This window comes from Aulonocara stuartgranti (assembly GCF_965226115.1).
Source record: "Aulonocara stuartgranti genome assembly, chromosome: 2".
NCBI classification, from domain to species: domain Eukaryota; kingdom Metazoa; phylum Chordata; class Actinopteri; order Cichliformes; family Cichlidae; genus Aulonocara; species Aulonocara stuartgranti.
Window position 1 is genome coordinate 22,870,529 of NC_138940.1, and position 20,153 is coordinate 22,890,681.

The window sequence follows — 20,153 nt, forward strand, 5'->3', positions numbered from 1 at the left end:
CCAGAATGCACAGGATTAGAATTTAGTACATCAGAGGCACAGCTTAGGTTGGAGACAAAGTTAGAGAGGAAAAACTGAGGCAGTTTGGACATGTGCAGAGGAGAGATAGTGGATACACTGTACAAAGGATGCTGAAGATGGAGCTGACAGGCAGGAGGAAAAGAGGAAGACCACAGAGAAGATTATGTAGTGTAGGAGAACTTGCAGAGGGCTGGTATGAGGATGCTAGAGATGGAGTGAGATGAGTGAGATGGAAGAAGGGGAGCAGCCGAAAGAAGATGATGAAGAAGTTAACGGTTAACACCCTGTCCTGAATGATGATCAGCTTCGCCTAAAAAGGTAGCCTCTTTCATTAGTGCAACTTTAAGCGAGGTCATTGGTTGAAGTGTTGGGTGGGTGTGTGCAACATCGTGTATCTATGACCAATAGAATCTTCTTAAACTCGGGTTCGCTGGATTTCGACGGAGCTTTGTTCTTTGATTGGCAGCTCTCCAACAGCCTATGTACGATGGGAGGAGTTGACCCCTCCCCGCATTTTTCGATTTGCCCGCCGCCCTTGTGCGTACGATCACGTGCTTGCAACGGGACAGCAGCAGAGGCGCGAACCCGGAAGAAGACAGACACCTCTGGTAGCAGCGGAGCTATCTGCTCCATGTGTACGCTGTCGCGAGGGTGAAGAGTCCGCGAGATCAAGCTGAGGATACGCTGTAGCGTTTTCTGTCTGAAGTCCGCACCTTGGAGTACACACGTTGTTAACGGCAGGGACTGACACGGACATGGCGACTTCCAGCTCCTGTGTGGTGGTAAGTTCTTCCCAAGTGAAATAAGAGACAGAAGGTGGTTGGAGGTTACCTCTGCATGCAGCCAAACACGCTGTGTGTGGACGGGCTGTTAGCCGCAGTTATTAGATGATAGCTACCTGTGTGGACTGAGTACTCTTCACCACTCACACATCGGTAACTTTTTGTTGTATTTTGCTTTATTTATTTTGCATGGATATTGTATTCAATACAGCTTGGCCTGTGGCGCTCTATAGACACGCGCTCCACATATGCCTTACGTACGTGACGCAAGCGGTGGACCCACTAACGTGTGGGTGTATACGTCTGTCAGCAGAACCATTATACAAAATAACAAAGTGCTCGAAACGAACGAGGGGGTAAAGAAGGGGGCGTGTTAGAGCACGCGCCCTTTAAGTGTGGCTCCTAAGTAACGGTGCACGGCACTGTGTTTATGTTGGTGTAGAATAGAATAGAATAGAATTCAACTTTATTGTCATTGCACATGTCACAGGTACAGGGCAACGAAATGCAGTTTTCATCCATCCAGAAGTGCTTTAGCCATGATATAGATATATTACAATATATATTAGCAATAATATAGATATGTAAGTATATTACAGAAATGGGTCTATTGTGGTATTTCTGTACTATACGAATATGTTGGGGCGGCTTTAGACCTCTGTATAAATCTTGCTTCCACACTTGTATGAGAATGTGGTGTCTTTAAACCCTTTAGGATCCCGAGTGTGCGTGCAGTTTGGTATCGGTCCGACACCAAGTAAATACAGGGCCAGTACACATACCGATACTTTTCACTCGTAAAGGCAGCTGATGGAGAGGAGAGTAGTGGAGATGTCATCATTAATTTGACAATTCTAAATACATTTTAATGACAACCAAATCACTGTGATTTTTACCTTCCATCATAAGTAATCAACGTCATAAGTAGTTCTGTTGTTTAAATGTATTATAGGCTATAAATAAATATTTTATACCCATTTCCAAATAAACAATGAATTTAGCACAAGTCAAAGTATAGATCCTTTTGTGCTAGTATTGAGCCCATACCAATACTAGTATTGCTACTGATATTTGGCTCGATTTGCCCACTTCAGTCTGAAATATAAAGTAGCTAACTGTAGAAGAGCTGCTTGGTGGTGTACAGTGATTGCATTGTGGAAAATTAAATTGGCCCAGCAATGAAATAAATTCGATTTCACCACCAGTATGTGTGACATTACATCAAATATGTTGGTGTGGATGTCTGCGCTGCAGAGCTGATGTCACAGATGGAAAAAGTTCTCTTCTGCTTCTGGAAAAAGTCCCAAGCTGTACTGAATTTTAAGCTTTTTTAAGATTAAAGAAAAGACACACAGATGGACTGAAATAGCTGTTAACAAAAGATAAGTAACATTTACTTTTTCTTACATCATTCTGAGTCAAAATACAAGGTCCTACCTTACTGGATCTGTTGGTGTGTGTTTTGTGTTGTGCACTGTACTACAGGCTACCCTGGCCCCTACACTAGGATCAGTAAATAGATAACCGGTGTGCTGTTTTTCAGGCTGTTGCCAGCATTTTAAGCCCAGTGTACTTGTGATCCTTTCTGGGAAACAGATTTCCCAAAACATTTGCAGACACAGATAATAAAGCAAAGTGTCCATTTGGCTAAAATGTATCTTTTTACTGTGCTGTTGTCTTAATCACATTGAAAGAAAAATTGACAAGTTGTCAAACATAGACCAATATGCAAGCACAAAGGTCATCATTCCTTTGACCACAGTCTGGATCACTGGATTTGTTTTTCTGCGTTTTGATAAATGTTGATGCTTTATAACAGCAGTTATATGAGACATAGCTTAAGTTTAAAATATTAGGTAAATGTATGTGAAAGAAGTTTGTTTCTTTTCACTGTTATCTGCTCCTTGTCCTCTATAGATAAAGGATGTTGCACCAGCAGAGTGACATTTTGCTAGTTGTATTACCTTTGTTCCTGACCAGGGCTAGTCTGTAAGCACATTTCCAAATCATTGTGTGTTTACAGGGGTACGTATTTATTAAGGTGTTTCTATGACTGTTTTAGAATATCTGATAATACTATTTGTTGCACATAATTGTGCTGTCTGCTGTCATTTTCTGAATTATTTTTGGGCTTTAAATGTATATGGGTTTTAAAATAGCTGCCATTTCTAATCAAGAGGGAAATTATGGTTGACTAGGAGACTCCTACTGAAGGCTAGAGTACTTTTAGAGTACTGGTTTCAAGCCTGCTGCTGACTTATTTCCTGCATTTCATCCCCATTCCTCTCTCCATACTTTCCTGTCTCTTCTCTCCACCGCCCATTCCAATAAAGGGTAAAATGCCCACAAATAAAGCAAATACAACTATGTTTTCTTGATTTGTTTTTCCTTGTTCTATTGTTTTTGTTTGGTATGATAGATTTCTGAGTTCTTGAATATACGAAGCAGGAAATGAACCGAATACGTCTTTAAAACAAACGGCAAGTCTGTGAGTAACAGTGGAACATACTCTTTCTAATCATGTGACTGTGATGACATCTGCTTTGTATCAGCCTTTATCAAGAGTTCACAAACTGACCCACATGTCAGCAGGACTAAAGGGAAAGGCTTTATTTCAGTGTAGCTGCATGTGGCACGAGAATGGGAACCGTGTTATCCAGAGTTTTGGTGCGTTCATTCCTGTATTTGATTCAAATTCTGCACCGTCCCTTTCTCAGTTTTTCTCATCCCTCCCACGACTCCTCGAACTCTGTGCTGCGGCTGTCACATGATGCCAGTCATGTTGTTTGGTTTCCTGTGGTCTGCTGTTTGACCTGCAGCATAAAATGTAATTTTACAAATTACCAAGTACCTCCTTAGGAAGAGGCATACACTTCTGGAAGGAGATCAGATGGCAGTATCTTGCTGGACAAAATGTTTGTGAGGAGACCTTCAGCAGCAACAAAGAAATGATTCATTGACGCTTTAATGATGTCCAAATTGGAAAACTTCCTCTTTCTGAGAATCCAGGGTTTTTTTCTTGAGACGGCTCAGTGTGGCCCTAGGTGGTAAAATGAGGCAGATAAACTAGTGTGGCAGCAAAATTCGTGGGAAAGTAGACTTCCATTAACCTGATCTCTTTCACCTTGGTTGCCCTGTGTCAGGTGAGGCCCCCCCCCCCCCCCATGCTCCTTGTTTGGTAATCCCCCCCTGAGATTTTTCTTTCAATTCTTTTGTGCTAATGTTTTTTCTTATTATTATTTTCAGATCAGTGATGAGGAGCAGGGTTATGACTTGGACCTTTTCTGCATACCAAAGCATTATGCTGCTGACCTGGAGAGGGTCTATATCCCACATGGACTCATTTTGGACAGGTGGGTGGTCCCATTCATACAGCTATGACTTGCCAGAGATTTCCTGCAAGTGGTGGATGAAAGTGCTCTGTTAAACCTGGATTCACTGATTAATGCAGACAAACTTACAGCAATCAGAAATCTTTCAGAAACATTTGCTTGCTGACACAAACTGAAAAGAAATGACAACTTCTGCTGACTGTTGCAGAACACTGAGGTCACTATCCTCTATTTCTTGCTCCCCAAACCGTGTGATATCAGGACTGAGAGGCTGGCCAGAGAGATCATGAAGGAAATGGGTGGACACCACATCGTGGCTCTCTGTGTGCTGAAAGGGGGCTACAAGTTTTTCGCAGACCTGCTCGACTACATCAAGGCTCTGAACAGGAACAGCGACCGCTCCATCCCAATGACGGTCGACTTCATACGCCTCAAGAGCTACTATGTAATTGATCTGTCTTATAGTTTTTCTTTAAATCACCAAAGCCTCTTGGAACTTTTTCTTAGAGTATACACTTAAAAAAAGTGGAAATAAACTAAAAAGTTTGGCTGATGATTAAAAGTTGCTTAAATTATAAAAGTAAAATGCAAAACAGCACAGTAGGGAAAGGATTCGGCAAATAAATGATGGTCGTATGAGGCAATGCTGGTGTCTTTCAGTCAGCCCACTGGGGATGCCTGGAAATATAAAGCCTTAACATCAATTAAATTATTAAAATAAAATAAACAAAAAATATGAAGTCTGTCTAGAGCAATGAAGAAACTGCATGAACGCAAAACAACCCATAAATGTTGTTTCTAATCATTTTCAGCCTCAGACTTCATGGTTGGACTTTCTGTCTTTGACCTTCTTGTTGCATCAGTCCATTTGTTTATGCACAGCTCTCTTAGGCTCCTGCCACAGCATTGCAGTCAGGTTGAGGTCTGCACTTTGACTGAGCCGTTGATTTTTCTTTTTCAGCCATTCTGTTGTAGTTTTGCTGCTGTGCTTGGAATCATTGTCCCATTGCATCATGCAAGCTTTAGCTGTCATACAGTTGGGCTCATATTTGACTCCAGAATACTGTTCGATATAACGATATATATCGGATGACGATATAAAAACGTCTATCGTTTCATTTTACGCTATCGTTTGTTTCGTGGTGTCGCAAAATAAACTGTTTACGACAATATTTTTTCACCGTTTTGATGGTCACTGTAGTGGCTATATTAATTTCTTAAAGTTCTCTATTTCTCTTAAAGTTTATATAACCACACTACGGACAGACAAGCGCCTGTTTTTATGCGTTGTGGTTAGCAATAACGACGGTAACACCATTGTGTGTCCACTTGTTTATGTTCCACATAAACCTTTCACAATAAAGCTCAAGATCCTGTTTAGACTTTTCAAAATAAACTGAACCACGTGAAAGAGCAGATTATATTAGGGATGAGAAGTAAAAAAGAGCCGCCAGATGCTAAAAAATAAACCTTAGACTCAAACGTTAGAACAGGCTTTTGTCTGGTCTTTTGCACGACTCTGTGCCGCCCTGTGAAAGACTCTTTCTTGCCAGTCTGAAGGTTTCCTTTATTCTTTTCCTATTTTTGTCTGCACAGAATGACCAGTCGACGGGTGAAATCAAAGTAATCGGTGGAGACGACCTGTCTACTCTGACAGGCAAGGTAAAGACAGCTAGCTAAAACGCTACTGACATGATTAAAAATATTAAAGGCTGGTTTTTACCCCCTTGTTTTTTCTCCAATCTAAAGTTGCTAGCAGTCAGGATGAGCAGATATTTGAAAGAAATATATCCACATTTAAGCAAAGCTATTGTTTTCATGTAATCATTTCCCAAATATCTTACATTAATTTAAAACAGGCCTGTTTATGTGGTTGTAAGTAAAACAGCTCCCACATAGTTACAGCCTTTTGCACTGTTGCAAGCATTCCCTGTGTAATCAGGAGACCACAGCTCTCCTACTCAGCTCAGTTGCATTTTAAGATGACTTGTTTTTCACTTGATTAATGGCTTTTTCTTTTTTCTTGCACACAGAATGTCTTGATTGTGGAGGTACGTACTGTTTTTCATCTGTATTAAAGTAGGCAGCTGTTATTTCCAGTAGTGCTTATCTGTGCTCCTCTTTTGTGCTTCTAGGATATTATCGACACAGGGAAGACGATGAAGACGCTATTGCAGCTCCTCAAACAGTACAATCCTAAAATGGTCAAAGTAGCGAGGTAATTCATGGCTTCACTGAACTGCTGGAGTTTTACTGGAAAGCTGCTTCAGACTGGTATGTTTCAGGCTGAGGGGTTTTAAGCAGCTAGAGCAGATTTTTATCGTCATTTTGGTTTGTGTCTTCAGTTTGCTGGTGAAGAGAACACCAAGAAGTGTTGGCTACCGACCGGATTGTGAGTTGATTATTTGTAACTTGTGAATTCCTAACAGACTTTGGTTGAAGTTCAGCTCATAGAACAGTTTGTTAAACTGCAACAATGAAGATGTAAGAAAAGCTTCACGTGTTCTTTTTCTTTTTCTCCCAGATGTAGGGTTTGAGGTCCCTGACAAATTTGTGGTGGGTTATGCACTAGACTACAACGAGTACTTTAGAGATCTAAACGTAAGTATTTGAAAGAGATAAACAGTATCGTGTAAAAGTCTTGAGCCCTCTAATATTTCATTTCTTTTGCTTGCAAGCCTTTTAGACTTTATTGTAAGTTTTTAAAATGGTCTTGGGCCATAGTTCTCCAGGTTTTCTGAAGGTCTCTCAAAGATTTTCTTTAGACATTGGCTTCTTTTTCACTCATTTTCATTCCAGAGGTTGTCTTTAGACACTTTGTTACTAGCAGCCTGTCTCAAAAGGTATTCATTAACAGTTTGACCCAGTTTAACCAGCCATTTAACACTAACCTATGAATAAATCAAGCATAAAAACGCACCCAACTCAAGGGATGAACCAGTGCTGACTCTTCACATTGCAGGCGACTTGGCAAAGAACTGATTTTAAATTATATCTTTATGGGAACCTGTCGCAGAAACACCTGACACATTTTACCTTACCAAACAAAACGGGAACAAAACAAATATCAGTTTTGTTCTTATATCAGTTTCAAGTCTTTGTTTTTTCCACTTGTCTTTATAATTTTCTTCATAACTGCCTCGGCCCTGTGCTCATACTGAGGCCCCTGGCTTGTGGCTGGCTCTGAGTTCTGGATGGTTTGAGCTTTAGGCACTTTGACTTTGTCAGATTCTTTAAAATGTCCACGTTCAGCTGGGTGATTTTAAGTGTATTATTGGATTTGTTATGAATTCTATTGATGCTTTTGTTTCAATTGATCTCACAGTGAAGAGCTTAAGCAACATATTAGCATGTGGCAGTAAGATTTTGCACAACTATTTCCCAGCACCACTGTGTGCGTGTGCGTATGTGTTGTACATACACGAAACAGATCATCTGGTAGTCAGAGCTGACCGGCCTGTCAGGGTCAAGAACTGATTCCATTTCCCAGGCAGTTCATCCATCTATCCATCCATTCGCTTCCGCTTGTCCTTTTCAGGGTCGCCGGGGGTGTTGGAGCCTATCCCAGCTGTCATAGGGCGAGAGGCAGGGTACACCCTGGGCAGGTCGCCAGTCTGTTGCAGGGCTAACACAGAGAGACAGACAACCATTAGCGCTCACATTCACACCTGTGGGCAATTTAGACTAATCAATTAACCTATCCCCACAAACTGCATGTCTTTGGACGGTGGGAGGAAGCCGGAGTGCCCGGAGGGAACCCACGCAAACACGGGGAGAACAAACTCCACACAGAAAGATCCCGGCCTGATGGTGGAATTGAACTCAGGACCTTCTTGCTGTGCGGCAACAGTGCTAACCACCGTGTTGCCCAGTTCCCAGGCAGTTGATCTGTATATTGAAAAGGTCGCCCCGTGGCTCAGGGGGATGGGAACCTGTAACCGGAAGGTCAACGGTTCGATCCCCGGGCTCTCTGTCCTGGTCGTTGTGTCCTTGGGCAAGACACTTTACCCTACCGCCTACTGGTGTTGGCCAGAGGGGCCGATGGCGTGATATGGCAGCCTCGCTTCTGTCAGTCTGCCCCAGGGCAGCTGTGGCTACAACTGTAGCTGTCTCCACTAGTGTGTGAATGAAGTGGAATTGTAAAGCGCTTTGGGTGCCTTGAAAAGCGCTATATAAATGCAATCCATGGCTCAGGGGGATGGGAAACTAATGGACATTATTATGAACCTAGAAAAGTCAGATTTTGATCCAGTATACAATACCAAGAATAGCTTAACTTTTCAGCATAAGAATTCAGGCTGTGTGGAAGAACAAACGTGGTCATAACAAATATTGACTTTCAAGTTTGTTGCATTTGTACAAACTCTGTTTTTGCTCTCTGTAGTTCCATTTCTGTTTTCGTTTCTGTCAATCGCTACAGCCGTTTCCTAATTTCCTAGCAAAATATAAGAAGTGGCTCAAGACTTTTTCCTAGTACTGTAACTCATATTTTAAAACTATTTTTCTCTTTATACATCTCTGACAGAATTAAGTGTATTTTTTTTCTTTTCTTTTCTGTTCCAGCATATCTGCGTCATTAGTGAAACAGGGAAGGAGAAGTACAAAGCATGAAGAGCACCTCGTAACAGTTTTCAACATTTGGTTATTTCATTTCCATTTAGCATTGATGTTATATTTCATTGCTTTGTATTGTGTCATGAGAATATAATCGGCTTGCTCAGGGTCCCTGAGGATACACCCAACGTGATAATCCCGTGTTTGAATCACCACGCATGGACACGCAAAGGTTTCAATTTTTTTGCATTCGATTGCTTGAGAAAGAATCACGTCTGGGTTTAATAGAATGGATCCCAGCTTCACCTTGAATTAGAATATTGCTTTTATGGTCCCCACTTTTATTCCTTTTTTATTTTTTAATTGAGAGCATTTTAGGGAAATGCTGCTAGCTTCAAGTGCAGTCGTGTAATTGTTGTGCTGCCATAAGATTTACAACCTCCTCTTTCATATTTTGTATTTTGTGTAAAATGATTATTGTTATTATTATTAATATTATTATTTTGTGTTTGTGTAATTCTACCTGAAACTATTAAAATGTGCTTGTTTTTTTGTTTTATGGGACACCTTAAGAGGAAGTAAAATTTTATTGAAGTGTGTGTATATTTTGGAAGAATACTTCACTTTTCTACGGTACTGTTTTGTAACGCTGAAGAAACATTAGGTAGAAAAGTAAATTGCTGCTGTCCCTGATTAAATTATGTAGACATTGGTAAACCTGAGAAGAAATTTATGAAAATGAATGAAATCAAAGCTTTAGACATGCACTTCCTTTGTGTAACATAAAAGGTGATCCTTTTAACGCTGCAGATATTCAATCACAAACTGTTAATGGTTAAGAATCTTTCATTTGAATATTTGAAATTCCTAATCTGTATCTACATGTTTTATTCACACATAATTTAATTAAAGGCCCCTTTTTAAAAAATATCCTTTTTGTTTGCAGTTTCGCTAAATTAAATGTTCTGTAATCGTCAGTGTTGCAGCACCAGCCATTAAAATTTTCCACACCAAACCTGAAAGAAAGTTTTTCATTTTACTATTACAGCAAGTTATTGATATATTGAAACACGAAGTGCCAAAAAATATAAATAGTGACAGAGACAGAATGATGCTGCCAAGATTTGGTCTTCCATCTTTGCTCATTAAGATCATGAACATTTGAGCTCCTGTTGTCTGATCGTCATTTGGAAATTGAAGCTAACATTGGGGGATAATTATTTGGTCCCCTGATGATTTGTAAGATTTTTAAGTTTGCTCTCTTGCAAAAAATCTGTAATTTTATAGCAGTTGCATTTTAATGGAGAGAGACAGAATATTAACCAAATATCCAGAAAAAGCCCAACACGTTACCTAAAAGTCATACACTGTTTCCATGTCACTGACTGAAATAAGCATTTGATGACTCAGTATTTGGTGGAGAAACCCCTGCCTATGTAAATAAATAAATCTGGGTAAATTCCCAGATCATTAAACATGCAACTATTTTGCTGGTAATACCTGAAATGAGTAAAGAAAATCAACAGCCTATTTATGCAAGATAATTCATAATTTTATTGAGGGGGTTATATTGGTTGGGTCTGATTATTGGGGGGGGGGGGGTCATAACCCCCCTGGACATTACACCTCGGTGTCTTTAGACTGTGGGGGGAAGCCTACACAGGAAGGCTCCAGCTAACCAGCAACCTTCTTGCTCTGAGGCAAGAGTGCCAACCACTAATTAATAATTACTGTGGTTTTTAATTTGTGCTGTTGATGAAAAGCCACTCATGTTTGCAGATGCACCGCTCACATTTGTTTTCATACTGACTGGATGTTTAACTCTAGGCACTAGATTATATTCCAATTTCATGTGTCAAGTCTAATGGAAACTGTGTGTTTCCTCTTACCTCAAACTGAGACTAATCTTAACCATAACCAGCTGTGTTTCATGATGCTTATCAAGACCCAGCCTTAAATTAACCACTTTTCTCTGCCTAGTTCGCCTCCTCACTGCAAGCTTCACTTCATTTATGACCACAAAACTGGCACCATAATAAACATGGTTATCTGCAGGTAGTAAGCAACCCGTGAAAACAGTAAGGCCAGTCCATCCTGTACAGGGCCTGTTGAGGTGTTTGTTTTCCAGTAAAATTTTACTGCCGTAAAACCTTACTGAAATCTTTTAGCCATAATTATTTTATAGCGCTGAAAAAAAGTGTCCTTACAGAAAACATTGAGACTATACTTCATAAATTGTATGCCTTTCTTTTTCAATTAATCTTTTTTGATCGCAAGGAAGGATATAAACAATATCCGGAATAAGACAAACATAGCTGTCTCTAACAAACTATCGCGTCGTTAGCCGTCTTTGTGTGCCAGAGTAAATTTTGATTTCTTTGTGGAACTGGTGAATACCGGGGCTTGCCGTGAAACCGTTTGCATGTATGGAAATTGGAGGGGAACAAACGCACGGATGGAGCATAATACTTTCCGCCTGAGCACGCCGGCTAATGGAGCGCTTTTATTGGACAGGCCTGCTAATGCTAAAAAAAAGGGGCGTGAACTTCGCTGCTAGCTTTTCGCTCTTGTGTGATCATCTGGGGGATCTGGTTCATTCTTGGCGGTGCCCAGCAGAAGCGTTTCTTTTTTTGATAGTCTGTGGACAATATTTCAAGCTGACACGGATTAATTCGTCTTGCGTGCAGTTGTAGCTGTCGGGCTGATGGACAAAACGTGAAGTGAGACGGTGACCCGGCCTCTCTCTTTCTGAAAATGGCATTGTGGTTAACTTAGCTAGTTAGCTTATCGGGCTAGGTAGCTGGACTCTTGTTGTCGCTGAGCCAACTGGCTTCCATTAGCTAGCTGTGCGGTGTTAGCTACGGGGTATGCTGATCAGCATCACTACATGTAGCTCTGCTATTTTAATGTCGTTTGTAGTAGACTGAAAGACGAGCGTTCAGTTGGTGGACAGAGCGACCATTTGGCTAGTTTAACTACGGCTAGCTCATTTAAGGCGCTAACATGCAGCGGTAGTTTGGATCCACTCGTCACAAACTGCTGCCTTGCACCAGCAGACCAACTGTTAGTAGGCATTGTGCGGTGTGTATAGCCATGGCTCTCTAACAATCCATCAGGAAAGTTGGTGACCGGTTACAGACAGGGTTGATGAGGGGCAGCTTCGGTGAACACACGGCTGCTTTGTGGACTGGACGCCGTTATGGTACATATACAGCGTTAGTTTGCTTCAGCACCGGAGTCACCCTGGGCACGGGGCCTTGCAGATTGCCGAGAGTTACCTACACTGTGTTGGCTTGTCTTAGGTGAGCTCAACTGCCTGTTTACTCATATTGCTTCAAGAACATGTAAAGTTTGCACAGGTTGAAGATCAGTAATGTAACTTTACTGAGTCGGTTCGCCATTTTAAGTTGCTGAATCGGTGAGGGGTGGTGGTGAAGCGTTGTTTAGCGAAATGAACAGCTCAGGAGTAATGCCACAAGAAAAGATGGAACTGGATCTGGAAATCCCAGCTTCCATACTTCCAAGTGATGGACACCTGAGAAGATCCAACAGTGCACCCATGATAAATGGATTAAGGTAGGGCAATCTGACTTTAATTTACTGCAAAGTTAAAACTCTTTCCTTATTCACACATTGAAATAAGTTCATTTGCATTGACATGATGGTTAAAGGCGTTCATAATTCGTCTTTGCAGTGATAACTCCCAGGTGTTCCAGAAGGAGGTCCTACGGTGCCGGAGAAATAGCACTACAGTTGTGAACAGGCCCAACATGGTATAGTGGTTCATAAACATATTCTAACTTGATTGAGATGCCTGAGTTACTGTAATGAGTGTTTACTCATTATCAGCCATGTCCTCCTCTTACAGGTTCCTTCATCGCCCATTCGGGTCCCGAGTACCAGACTTCATCAAATTAAACAAGTAAGGAATTGAGGTGGTTGCAGTAAAAGTAATTCCTGTGGAAGTTGAGCTCTTCAGACCAATGTCTACGTCGGCTGTAGTAAGAGACATGCAAGAGCAACCTCTTTAGGCATTCACAGGGTCCTTGATCTTAACAAGCCAATCAACTCTTAGTATCACACTCCTGCAGAGCAAGTCTTGATTTCCATAAGAAAACACATGGATGTTGGTGGTGGGGAGTGGTTCAGTTGTAGCATCTGAGATAAGACTGAGCCTGAAATGGGCTTGTTAATCTTGTACTGTGAACTGAAGCGCTTCTTCTTGACCCCCATCAAAAAAAGATGTCTTTCTCTCTCTCTGCCATATTTAATAATATTTTAATAAGAGTACATATCATTTTTATCCAGGGGGAAAATGTAATGGGTCCACTTTAAAGAACATAACTCAGAAAAGTTAAAATGATGTGATGGTAGCTAATGTGATTTTTTTTTTTAAATTTATTTATTTATTTTTTAAACCTTTGGGTCTCTTTTGTTCTCTTGCAGGAAGAGGGCATAGACGTGATGAACAGAGAAACTGCACATGAACGGTAAGCTATCCATTTATACACAGTGTTTGAATGAGGAGATCTGCTGTGTTGTTGGTGACAGGCTGATGACTCCATGTTCTGATTGTTGTTGTGCACTCAGGGAAGTTCAAGCTGCTATGCAGATGAGCCATTCTTGGGAGGAAAGCCTTAGTCTGGTAAAAACTCTGTCCCATATATGTTGCTGATTATGTTCTGCTGACGGGCAGTTTTGCATGTTTTGGCCCCTGGCCTTTCTTGGTCTCTCTTTGTTACTATAGAGAGGACAAGTAGAAACATGCTAGAGTAACGCTGAAATAACTGGGAGTTAACAGGGCCACCAGTCTCTAAAGGTCAGGCTGAGTTGGTAGTATAATACTCCCACACTTGCAGTGATGTTACTATTGGACTAAAGGATTCTGTAAACACACGGTGAACTGTGAAATCTTTAATGTTTTTTAGAGTGACAATGATTTGGAAAAGCCTGTATCTTCATCTCCAAAGCGAATCGACTTTGTGCCTGTGTCTCCAGCCCCGTCCCCAACAAGAGGAATAGGAAAAAAGGTACATCTGACATTAACTGTGGTTAGAGTCACACAGTTATCGCATTATAGTTTCATTAACTAGATCTAGTTACTCACTATAACCCAGTTGACTAATAATTTAATTATGTGCAGCCTACAGGGAACAGTTGGCTGCAGTGAAGCAGGAGCTTCTTAGACCTTTAGCCTTTTTCCACTAGTACCTGTTTGGCTCAGCACAGCTCAACTCCGTTTGTAGGTTTTCCATTATGCGGTAGTGCCTGGTAAAAAGAGCCGATGCGATCTGGAAATGTGACGCCAGCAGACTGCATTCACAGATTGGCTAGTCAGTGGCATCACTTGATGAGTCATGAGAGGGTCTCCTTCGTGAAAATCAAAACGTCCCTCTTTTAAACCCAGCAACGAGCATGATGGCCAGAAAAAAAACACCGTGATCCCAGAGTCTGGCAAAAAGCTGTAGACCGAGCGGCAGATATACCATCGCCTCAACATGCTGTGGTGTTCATGTCTCATACACATGACTTCAGGGGACTTTGGGCTGCATTGCTTTAACATCCTCATGCACATCAGGTGTTACCGGCTTGTAGTGGAAACCAACCAAAGTCGAGCCAAATTAGGTACTAGTGAAAAAAGGCTTCTAGTTTGCTGCAGCTCCAAGATGCAACATTTTCTCTTAAGAGATTCATTCGGCTTTTTTTCCAGCTCCACAAAACAATTCAGATTTTTATATTAGCACTACACTTTAATGTCTCCGTGGTCTGAAACAAACAATTCTTGCTCCTCTTCCTTCATTTGTCCCCCCTCCTGCGGTGACCATGTAAAACCATCTAAAACTGAGTATTTGGAGCAGTCTGAAGTTGGTGACGATTAAGCAGTAATTTTTCACCACTTGAATGTTATCAGTTGCAGATTTATCTAATGCGTTATCTATGTTTTCTGCTCTCCCCCTCCTACAAGCAGCAGTGTTTCTCTCCTTCACTACAAATTCTGGTGAGCAGCAATGGTCTCACTCCCAGCCCAATACCCAGCCCAACACGGCGATTTGGGTGAGTACAAATTCTTTTGAGCTGTCACAGCTTAAAGTTAAAGAGTTAAAATCTGTCAGTTACAAACTTTGCACAATTATGTTTGCAACTTCAGCTCATGCCCACAGTTTGTTGCTGTATTTCCAAATGTATTGATTTTAATTGTTCCTGTTTTCTGTCTTGTTCAGTCGACGGAGTCAAAGTCCGATCAACTGCATCAGAGCCAGCATACTCGGTCCAATAAAACGCAAAGGTGAGTCGTGCTTTAGACATGCTTTCAATGCTCTGTGTAAGGGAGGCTTTGCACATTAACGCAGCAGCAAACAGGCACACTCCCTCTGAGTGTGTTGCAATCAGACCTACCTCTGCTCTCTGTTTTGGAAGCTGATTTGAGTGCATGTACATCCTGGCATTTGTAACCTCTGACCCTCTGTGTTTACACGGAGATTATGAGATTGACCTCCCACTCAAAAGAGATGAGCTATAATCGCATCAGTTTGCTGGTGGCGTCCTAAAACAAACTTTAGCTACCTTAAGCATATTTTACTTTATGTTTTTAGGGTTTAGGCGTCAGTCCTCTGACTTGTCTGGTGTAACCTCTGCACATTGTTCTCGCTGTGGGATCAGGGGCCACTTTATTTTACAACACCTTGCTGAGGGAGGAGTTAATCATGGCCAAGGTGTTCATCTGTTTTGACTTGAGAGACTGGTGCTCACATCCAGTGATTAATGCCTGATTTAGACTTATTTAGGAAATCTACATCATAACCAGAAACTGGTTTTAACTCAATAGGCTGTGACCTTCCACACCATTCAGTCTACGTGAGATTACTCTGAAAGGTCACAGCGAAGGGTTAAAAAGGTTTTCTGATCATGATGTAGATTTCTTTTATGGTTGGAACTAGGGTTGGATGATTTGATCTATAGTCCCTCCATTATGGCAGCACTATCCACCCTTTATAAAGCACAATGTGCCAAAAAATTCCCCAAAAAGCAAAAAACTGGTGAGTGGGCTCATTAAGTTCCAGTTTCTAAACCATCATGCAGTCAGAAGTATCCTGTTAGTCTTCTGTCATATAATGATGATCAATTTGAAAGTCTGGGCATGAACCTGTGTGCCCTCGGACATATGTTTCGAAAGTGTTGGTTATGGGAGGGATGTGGATGTGAACATGCAACTTAAAACTTGAATCGGATAATATTTAATTTAATGCATCAAAGGGGAAATGAGGTGAAAGTCGTCTTGATTGGTGAGCTCTGATGTTATCGTCCATCAGCACGACTGTAGTCAGAAGCCATCTGTTCAACATGTCGGCCTTGAAGCTTTGATTCTAATGAAGAATATATTTGTAAAGAAATGTCGGACATCTAAGAATTTAATACATTTTAAATGGTATGACATGCATATTTCTGTTAATCATCACTGTTCTTAGACTACAGGACAAATGTTGTGGAAATGAGTCTTCGGTGGTCTTTATATTGATGAAGTTAATTTATTAAGCGCTGTGGTGCAGGAAATGCTTGTTAGGCTGGTAGGGCTGTGCGATATGACCAAAATCTCATATCCCGATATGAGACATTTATCATCCTCCTGACAACTAAATACATTTTTACATTTTCTGTAAATTCTGTGAATCTCGGGCAACTCGGCTTGGTTAAAGTGTTTTCAGCTGAGCGCGGTGTACCTGGAGTCGAGGCACGGCCGCAATTTTCATTGAGTATTTATTACACGGCGTGCAGCAGGGAAACGCCTGTTCTAAGGTTTATTTTTTTAGTACCTGACGGCTCTTTTGTGTGATTCAGTTTATTTTGAAAAATCTGAACAGGATCTTCAACTTAATTATGAAAGGTTTATGTGGGGAAATAAGCAAGCGGACGGCGGAGCCACGCAATGATTTTACCGTTGTTGTTGTTGTTGTTGCTAATGACAACGCTTAAAAACAGCCACTTGTCCATCTGTAGTGTGGTTATATTAAATATAAGAGAAAGAGAGAACTTCAAGAAATTCTACAGTTACCATCAAAACAATGAAAAAACTTTGCTGTCAACAGTTTATTTTGCGATACCACGAAACAAACAATAGCGTAACATGAAACGATAGATGTTTCGTCTGATGTATCTCGTTATAGCGAACAGCCCAATAGGGCTAGACATGCCAGCCGATGTTCTACATGAGATTCAAAATATTTTCCAAACAGACTTGATGATGTTGTGCTTGTGCCATATCTGTGGTTAAACAGTATCTATAATGGTTCATGGAAATAAAGATTCTTGGAAGAAAAACATTTGACTTGTGATCTGGACACTAAATGTTAATGCCACACAACTCGGTTTGGTTACATGTCTGACGAGGAGTCTCAACTCAGTCTCAGTCTGAGTCATCTGAAATGAACCTGCTCTTCAGTCAACAAACTGACTGCATGTTATTTCTAAATGGAGTAAATCAGTGTGAGAATATTAAATCATTCTAACCTCATTGTTTTGAACTGAAATAACATTATATGAGAGGGTAACGAGTGTCACAACCGGCTCAGGCTGGTTGTTGCTGCTGCCATTGTAGCCAGTAAATGTGTGCCTGTGTATACACACAGACGGGTAAAGTAGAGTAAACCTATTGCAATATGCAAATTCTGAGAGGTTCACATTTGAATCCTTAATCATTAAACATGACATTTGTTTTGATTTTGGGTGTGTTGGTGTGTGCATGTGTACTTTGTGGTCCTCTGTTGACAAAACACTGCCACGCTGCAGATTGAACGTGCTGTTAATCAGTATGGATGTGACTAGGTAAAAGTTCACCAAGTGTAAACTTTGCCTGTTCATCTGCCTGGCTCTTTTGTGAATAGTCGCACAGCTCATGTGTCAATTTCTAAATGTTGGACGCCTTTTACTCTGCAGGTGAGATGGAAATGGAGAGTCAACCCAAGAGGCTCTTCCAGGGCACCACCACCATGCTGTCCTCGGATGTCTCCAACCTGTCAGATCTCAGCTCCTGGTAAGTAACTCTCAGGCCCATCAACAAATAAGAAGCTGCTTAGATAAGGATGAGCTTTTGAGTGCTGAGGCAAGTAGGCAGACACACTGGCTCTAAAAGCCAAGCTTGATTACTAGTCACCATCTCGTAAATGGAAAAACAAGGAAACCCCTACATGAAGAGGATTTGAGTAATTAATAGGGGATTTTATTGAGCCTTGTTGATTCTGATCGGAATCAAATGTCAGTCACCTCACTGGCAGCAGTTTTACAGTTTTATTTAAGAACTATTTACTTCCATAGAAATCGAAGTATATTGATTCTGGGGCGATTCTGTCTCAAAGTTGAGTCAGTGTGAGTGCTGACATTTGAGATTTTGAGCAGTGCATTCATTCAGGGTGAATTAGTTATGCAAACTTTTCTGAAGACTACCTTTTTCTTCCCTCTCAGTCACTCTCCAGATTTACTGGATGGAAGCCTCAGCAGCGTGGGCTCCTCCACCGACTCGCCAGGCAAAATGGAGGGAGTGTCTCCTTCCTCGTCCAGCAACTCACCCTTTGCTTCTCTCCAGGATTTGTCTCCCAAATGAGCATGGGATATCTAAGACTATGGGGGGGGGGAAGAGTGGAAAAGACTTCTCTCCAGGGAACTGGTTTCCTTTTCAGACCCTTCACATCGCCAACTACATTTCCTTCAAGTGGAGTTTTCCCCCACACTTTCTTCTGACTGGCTGTTTTTATGGCTATCTTTTATGGAGGGTCTCGATTTTAAGGAGACTACAGCCATGGATGTATTTGTGTAAGAGGTAATCCTAGTAAAACTAGGACTGAGGGAAGTCGCTGCGCGCACCAGCTGCTAATTGATCTTGGATGGTGCCAGCCTTTCTTAGGGATACTAATAAGTGGCTGTTGTATAAATCTGTCCTGCCAGTTCCCCTCACCAGAGAGAGAGACATTGAGCACTGGACATATAAAGACTACTTGGATGTGTGCATTTCCCTGTTTTTGTGCTGGAAAATGTCTGGCCCACTGGCCTTGGTGTGTGCACAGTCTGCAGATTTTGTAAGAAAAGATTTAACTTATTGTTTTCCTGCTGCCTGAGCAGATATTCTAAATATTTTTATGGTATAGGCTGTGAACTGTGGTGTTTGCATTTTTTTTTTTTTTTTTCTTCCCTCCCCTTCAGCTCCAAAAAAATGATTTGCTGCTACTTTAATTGGTAATTCTGAGCAAGTGGTAAATCATGATCATTCCTGGTAGTCTCAACACTAAAAGTTCCTGTGTTCTTACCAGGATGATTTTTGTGGATAAAAGTATGAAAATCTGACTTCTTTTTCCCCTTGTTCCTTCTGGCAAAGTGTTCTTATTTATGGACAACACATTTGTTATAAAATTGGATTCGTTCTATCTGCAGTAAGCCATCTGTGCTGTCATTTACACCAAATTAAGTGACTGCTGGAACACGAGGCAAAAAAACAGCACCATCACATTGTGAGTAAAGAGACTGCTCTTTCTGCTGTGGTTACACTTTTTTCTTTTTTTTTCTCCAACACATATTGCACAGGATGCTTGGTCCTGTAGTGTTTCAGCCTGTGTGAGTCTTAAGCAGGAAACAACTAAATTTGAAGAAGAAAAAAGTCTGACTACAATATGTAGAGGTTAAAGCCTGCACTGTGATATTTGCACCTAAATTTGGTTTCATTTGTCCTGACCCCAGTGTTCATATCCATCCGTATAACTCGATACTTCCGAACCCCTCTGTGGCTCTGTAACCTTAAATGTTTATGTACCGGTACAAAAAGGAAGTGATTGTAAATCATTTTATGGAAGTGTGCCCTTTTAATTTAAACAAGTGTGGTTGCAGTTCACTTACTGAATGGGTTTGTTTTTTTTTTGTTTGTTTGTTTTTTTTAAATACAAATAGGAAAATGTTGGGGGTTTCTGCTTTGTTTTTGTTCCCTTCACGATGCGTTTTTTTTTTTTTTTCTCTCTTCTGCTCATTTTATGAAGTGTTCAGGGCATGAACTTAGCAAATGATATGCTATACTGTATGTCTGTAATAGAGGCTGTAATCTGCTCGTCTTTTGTGACTGCTATTGTAGCGGACATCAGGAGTAAATAAATTATTTCATTATGCTTTTGTATCAGTGTTTTCTTCTGTATTAGCGCTCGTATATGGAAGACCAAAACTACCAAAATAAAAATAAATTCCCGAAATATTAGTCCAACGGAAATTGGAGTTTGTGGGGTTTTTCTCAGTTTATGACTGCCAAAAATCCAGAAAAAAATAAGGAATGAATTAAAGAAATATCCAATCAAATGCACTGGATATATTTAAAAATCCATATAAAAATAATGCATGGGGAAAATGGGAAACGATAAATATAGGAAAACAAACATATGGAAATGGAGAAGTTTAATCTGAATAGCAAGTTTCACATTTCATCAATTATGGTACC

At 40.9% G+C, this 20,153-nt stretch overlaps 2 protein-coding genes across 3 annotated transcripts; both read left to right on the top strand.

Annotated features, from left to right (window-relative positions):
- Positions 1-568: 568 nt before the first annotated feature.
- On the top strand, positions 569-9,619 carry hprt1 (hypoxanthine phosphoribosyltransferase 1). The gene is made up of 9 exons (XM_082502850.1): positions 569-803; positions 4,050-4,156; positions 4,397-4,580; positions 5,732-5,797; positions 6,169-6,186; positions 6,271-6,353; positions 6,481-6,527; positions 6,660-6,736; positions 8,699-9,619. Exons 1-9 carry the CDS (start codon positions 777-779, stop codon positions 8,744-8,746), a joined length of 657 nt encoding a protein of 218 aa, XP_082358976.1. The 5' UTR covers positions 569-776; the 3' UTR covers positions 8,747-9,619.
- A 1,322-nt stretch (positions 9,620-10,941) lies between these two features.
- Positions 10,942-19,602, top strand: pabir2 (PABIR family member 2). 2 transcript variants are annotated; one of them, XM_082558407.1, is made up of 11 exons: positions 10,942-11,991; positions 12,097-12,265; positions 12,384-12,462; positions 12,558-12,611; positions 13,136-13,179; positions 13,280-13,334; positions 13,618-13,719; positions 14,658-14,743; positions 14,911-14,975; positions 17,621-17,717; positions 18,146-19,602. In XM_082558407.1, the coding sequence occupies exons 2-11, from the start codon at positions 12,141-12,143 to the stop codon at positions 18,282-18,284; spliced, it is 846 nt and encodes a 281-aa protein (XP_082414533.1). In that variant the 5' UTR covers positions 10,942-11,991; positions 12,097-12,140; the 3' UTR covers positions 18,285-19,602. The 2 variants fall into 2 exon arrangements, with proteins under 2 accessions (XP_082414533.1, XP_082414532.1); XM_082558406.1 differs by having other exon boundaries at positions 10,942-12,265.
- The last annotated feature ends 551 nt before the right edge of the window (positions 19,603-20,153 follow it).

Excerpts from the sequence above, each read along its gene's own strand:
- hprt1 (XM_082502850.1), top strand. The coding sequence starts at position 777 with ATGGCGACTTCCAGCTCCTGTGTGGTG. Across the intron at positions 4,157-4,396 it reads CATGGACTCATTTTGGACAG|GACTGAGAGGCTGGCCAGAG; the intron begins GTGGGTGGTCCC and ends GTGTGATATCAG. Across the intron at positions 6,354-6,480 it reads AAAATGGTCAAAGTAGCGAG|TTTGCTGGTGAAGAGAACAC; the intron begins GTAATTCATGGC and ends TTGTGTCTTCAG.
- pabir2 (XM_082558406.1), top strand. The coding sequence starts at position 12,141 with ATGAACAGCTCAGGAGTAATGCCACAAGAAAAGATGGAACTGGATCTG. Across the intron at positions 13,720-14,657 it reads CAAGAGGAATAGGAAAAAAG|CAGTGTTTCTCTCCTTCACT; the intron begins GTACATCTGACA and ends TCCTACAAGCAG. Across the intron at positions 14,744-14,910 it reads AGCCCAACACGGCGATTTGG|TCGACGGAGTCAAAGTCCGA; the intron begins GTGAGTACAAAT and ends TGTCTTGTTCAG.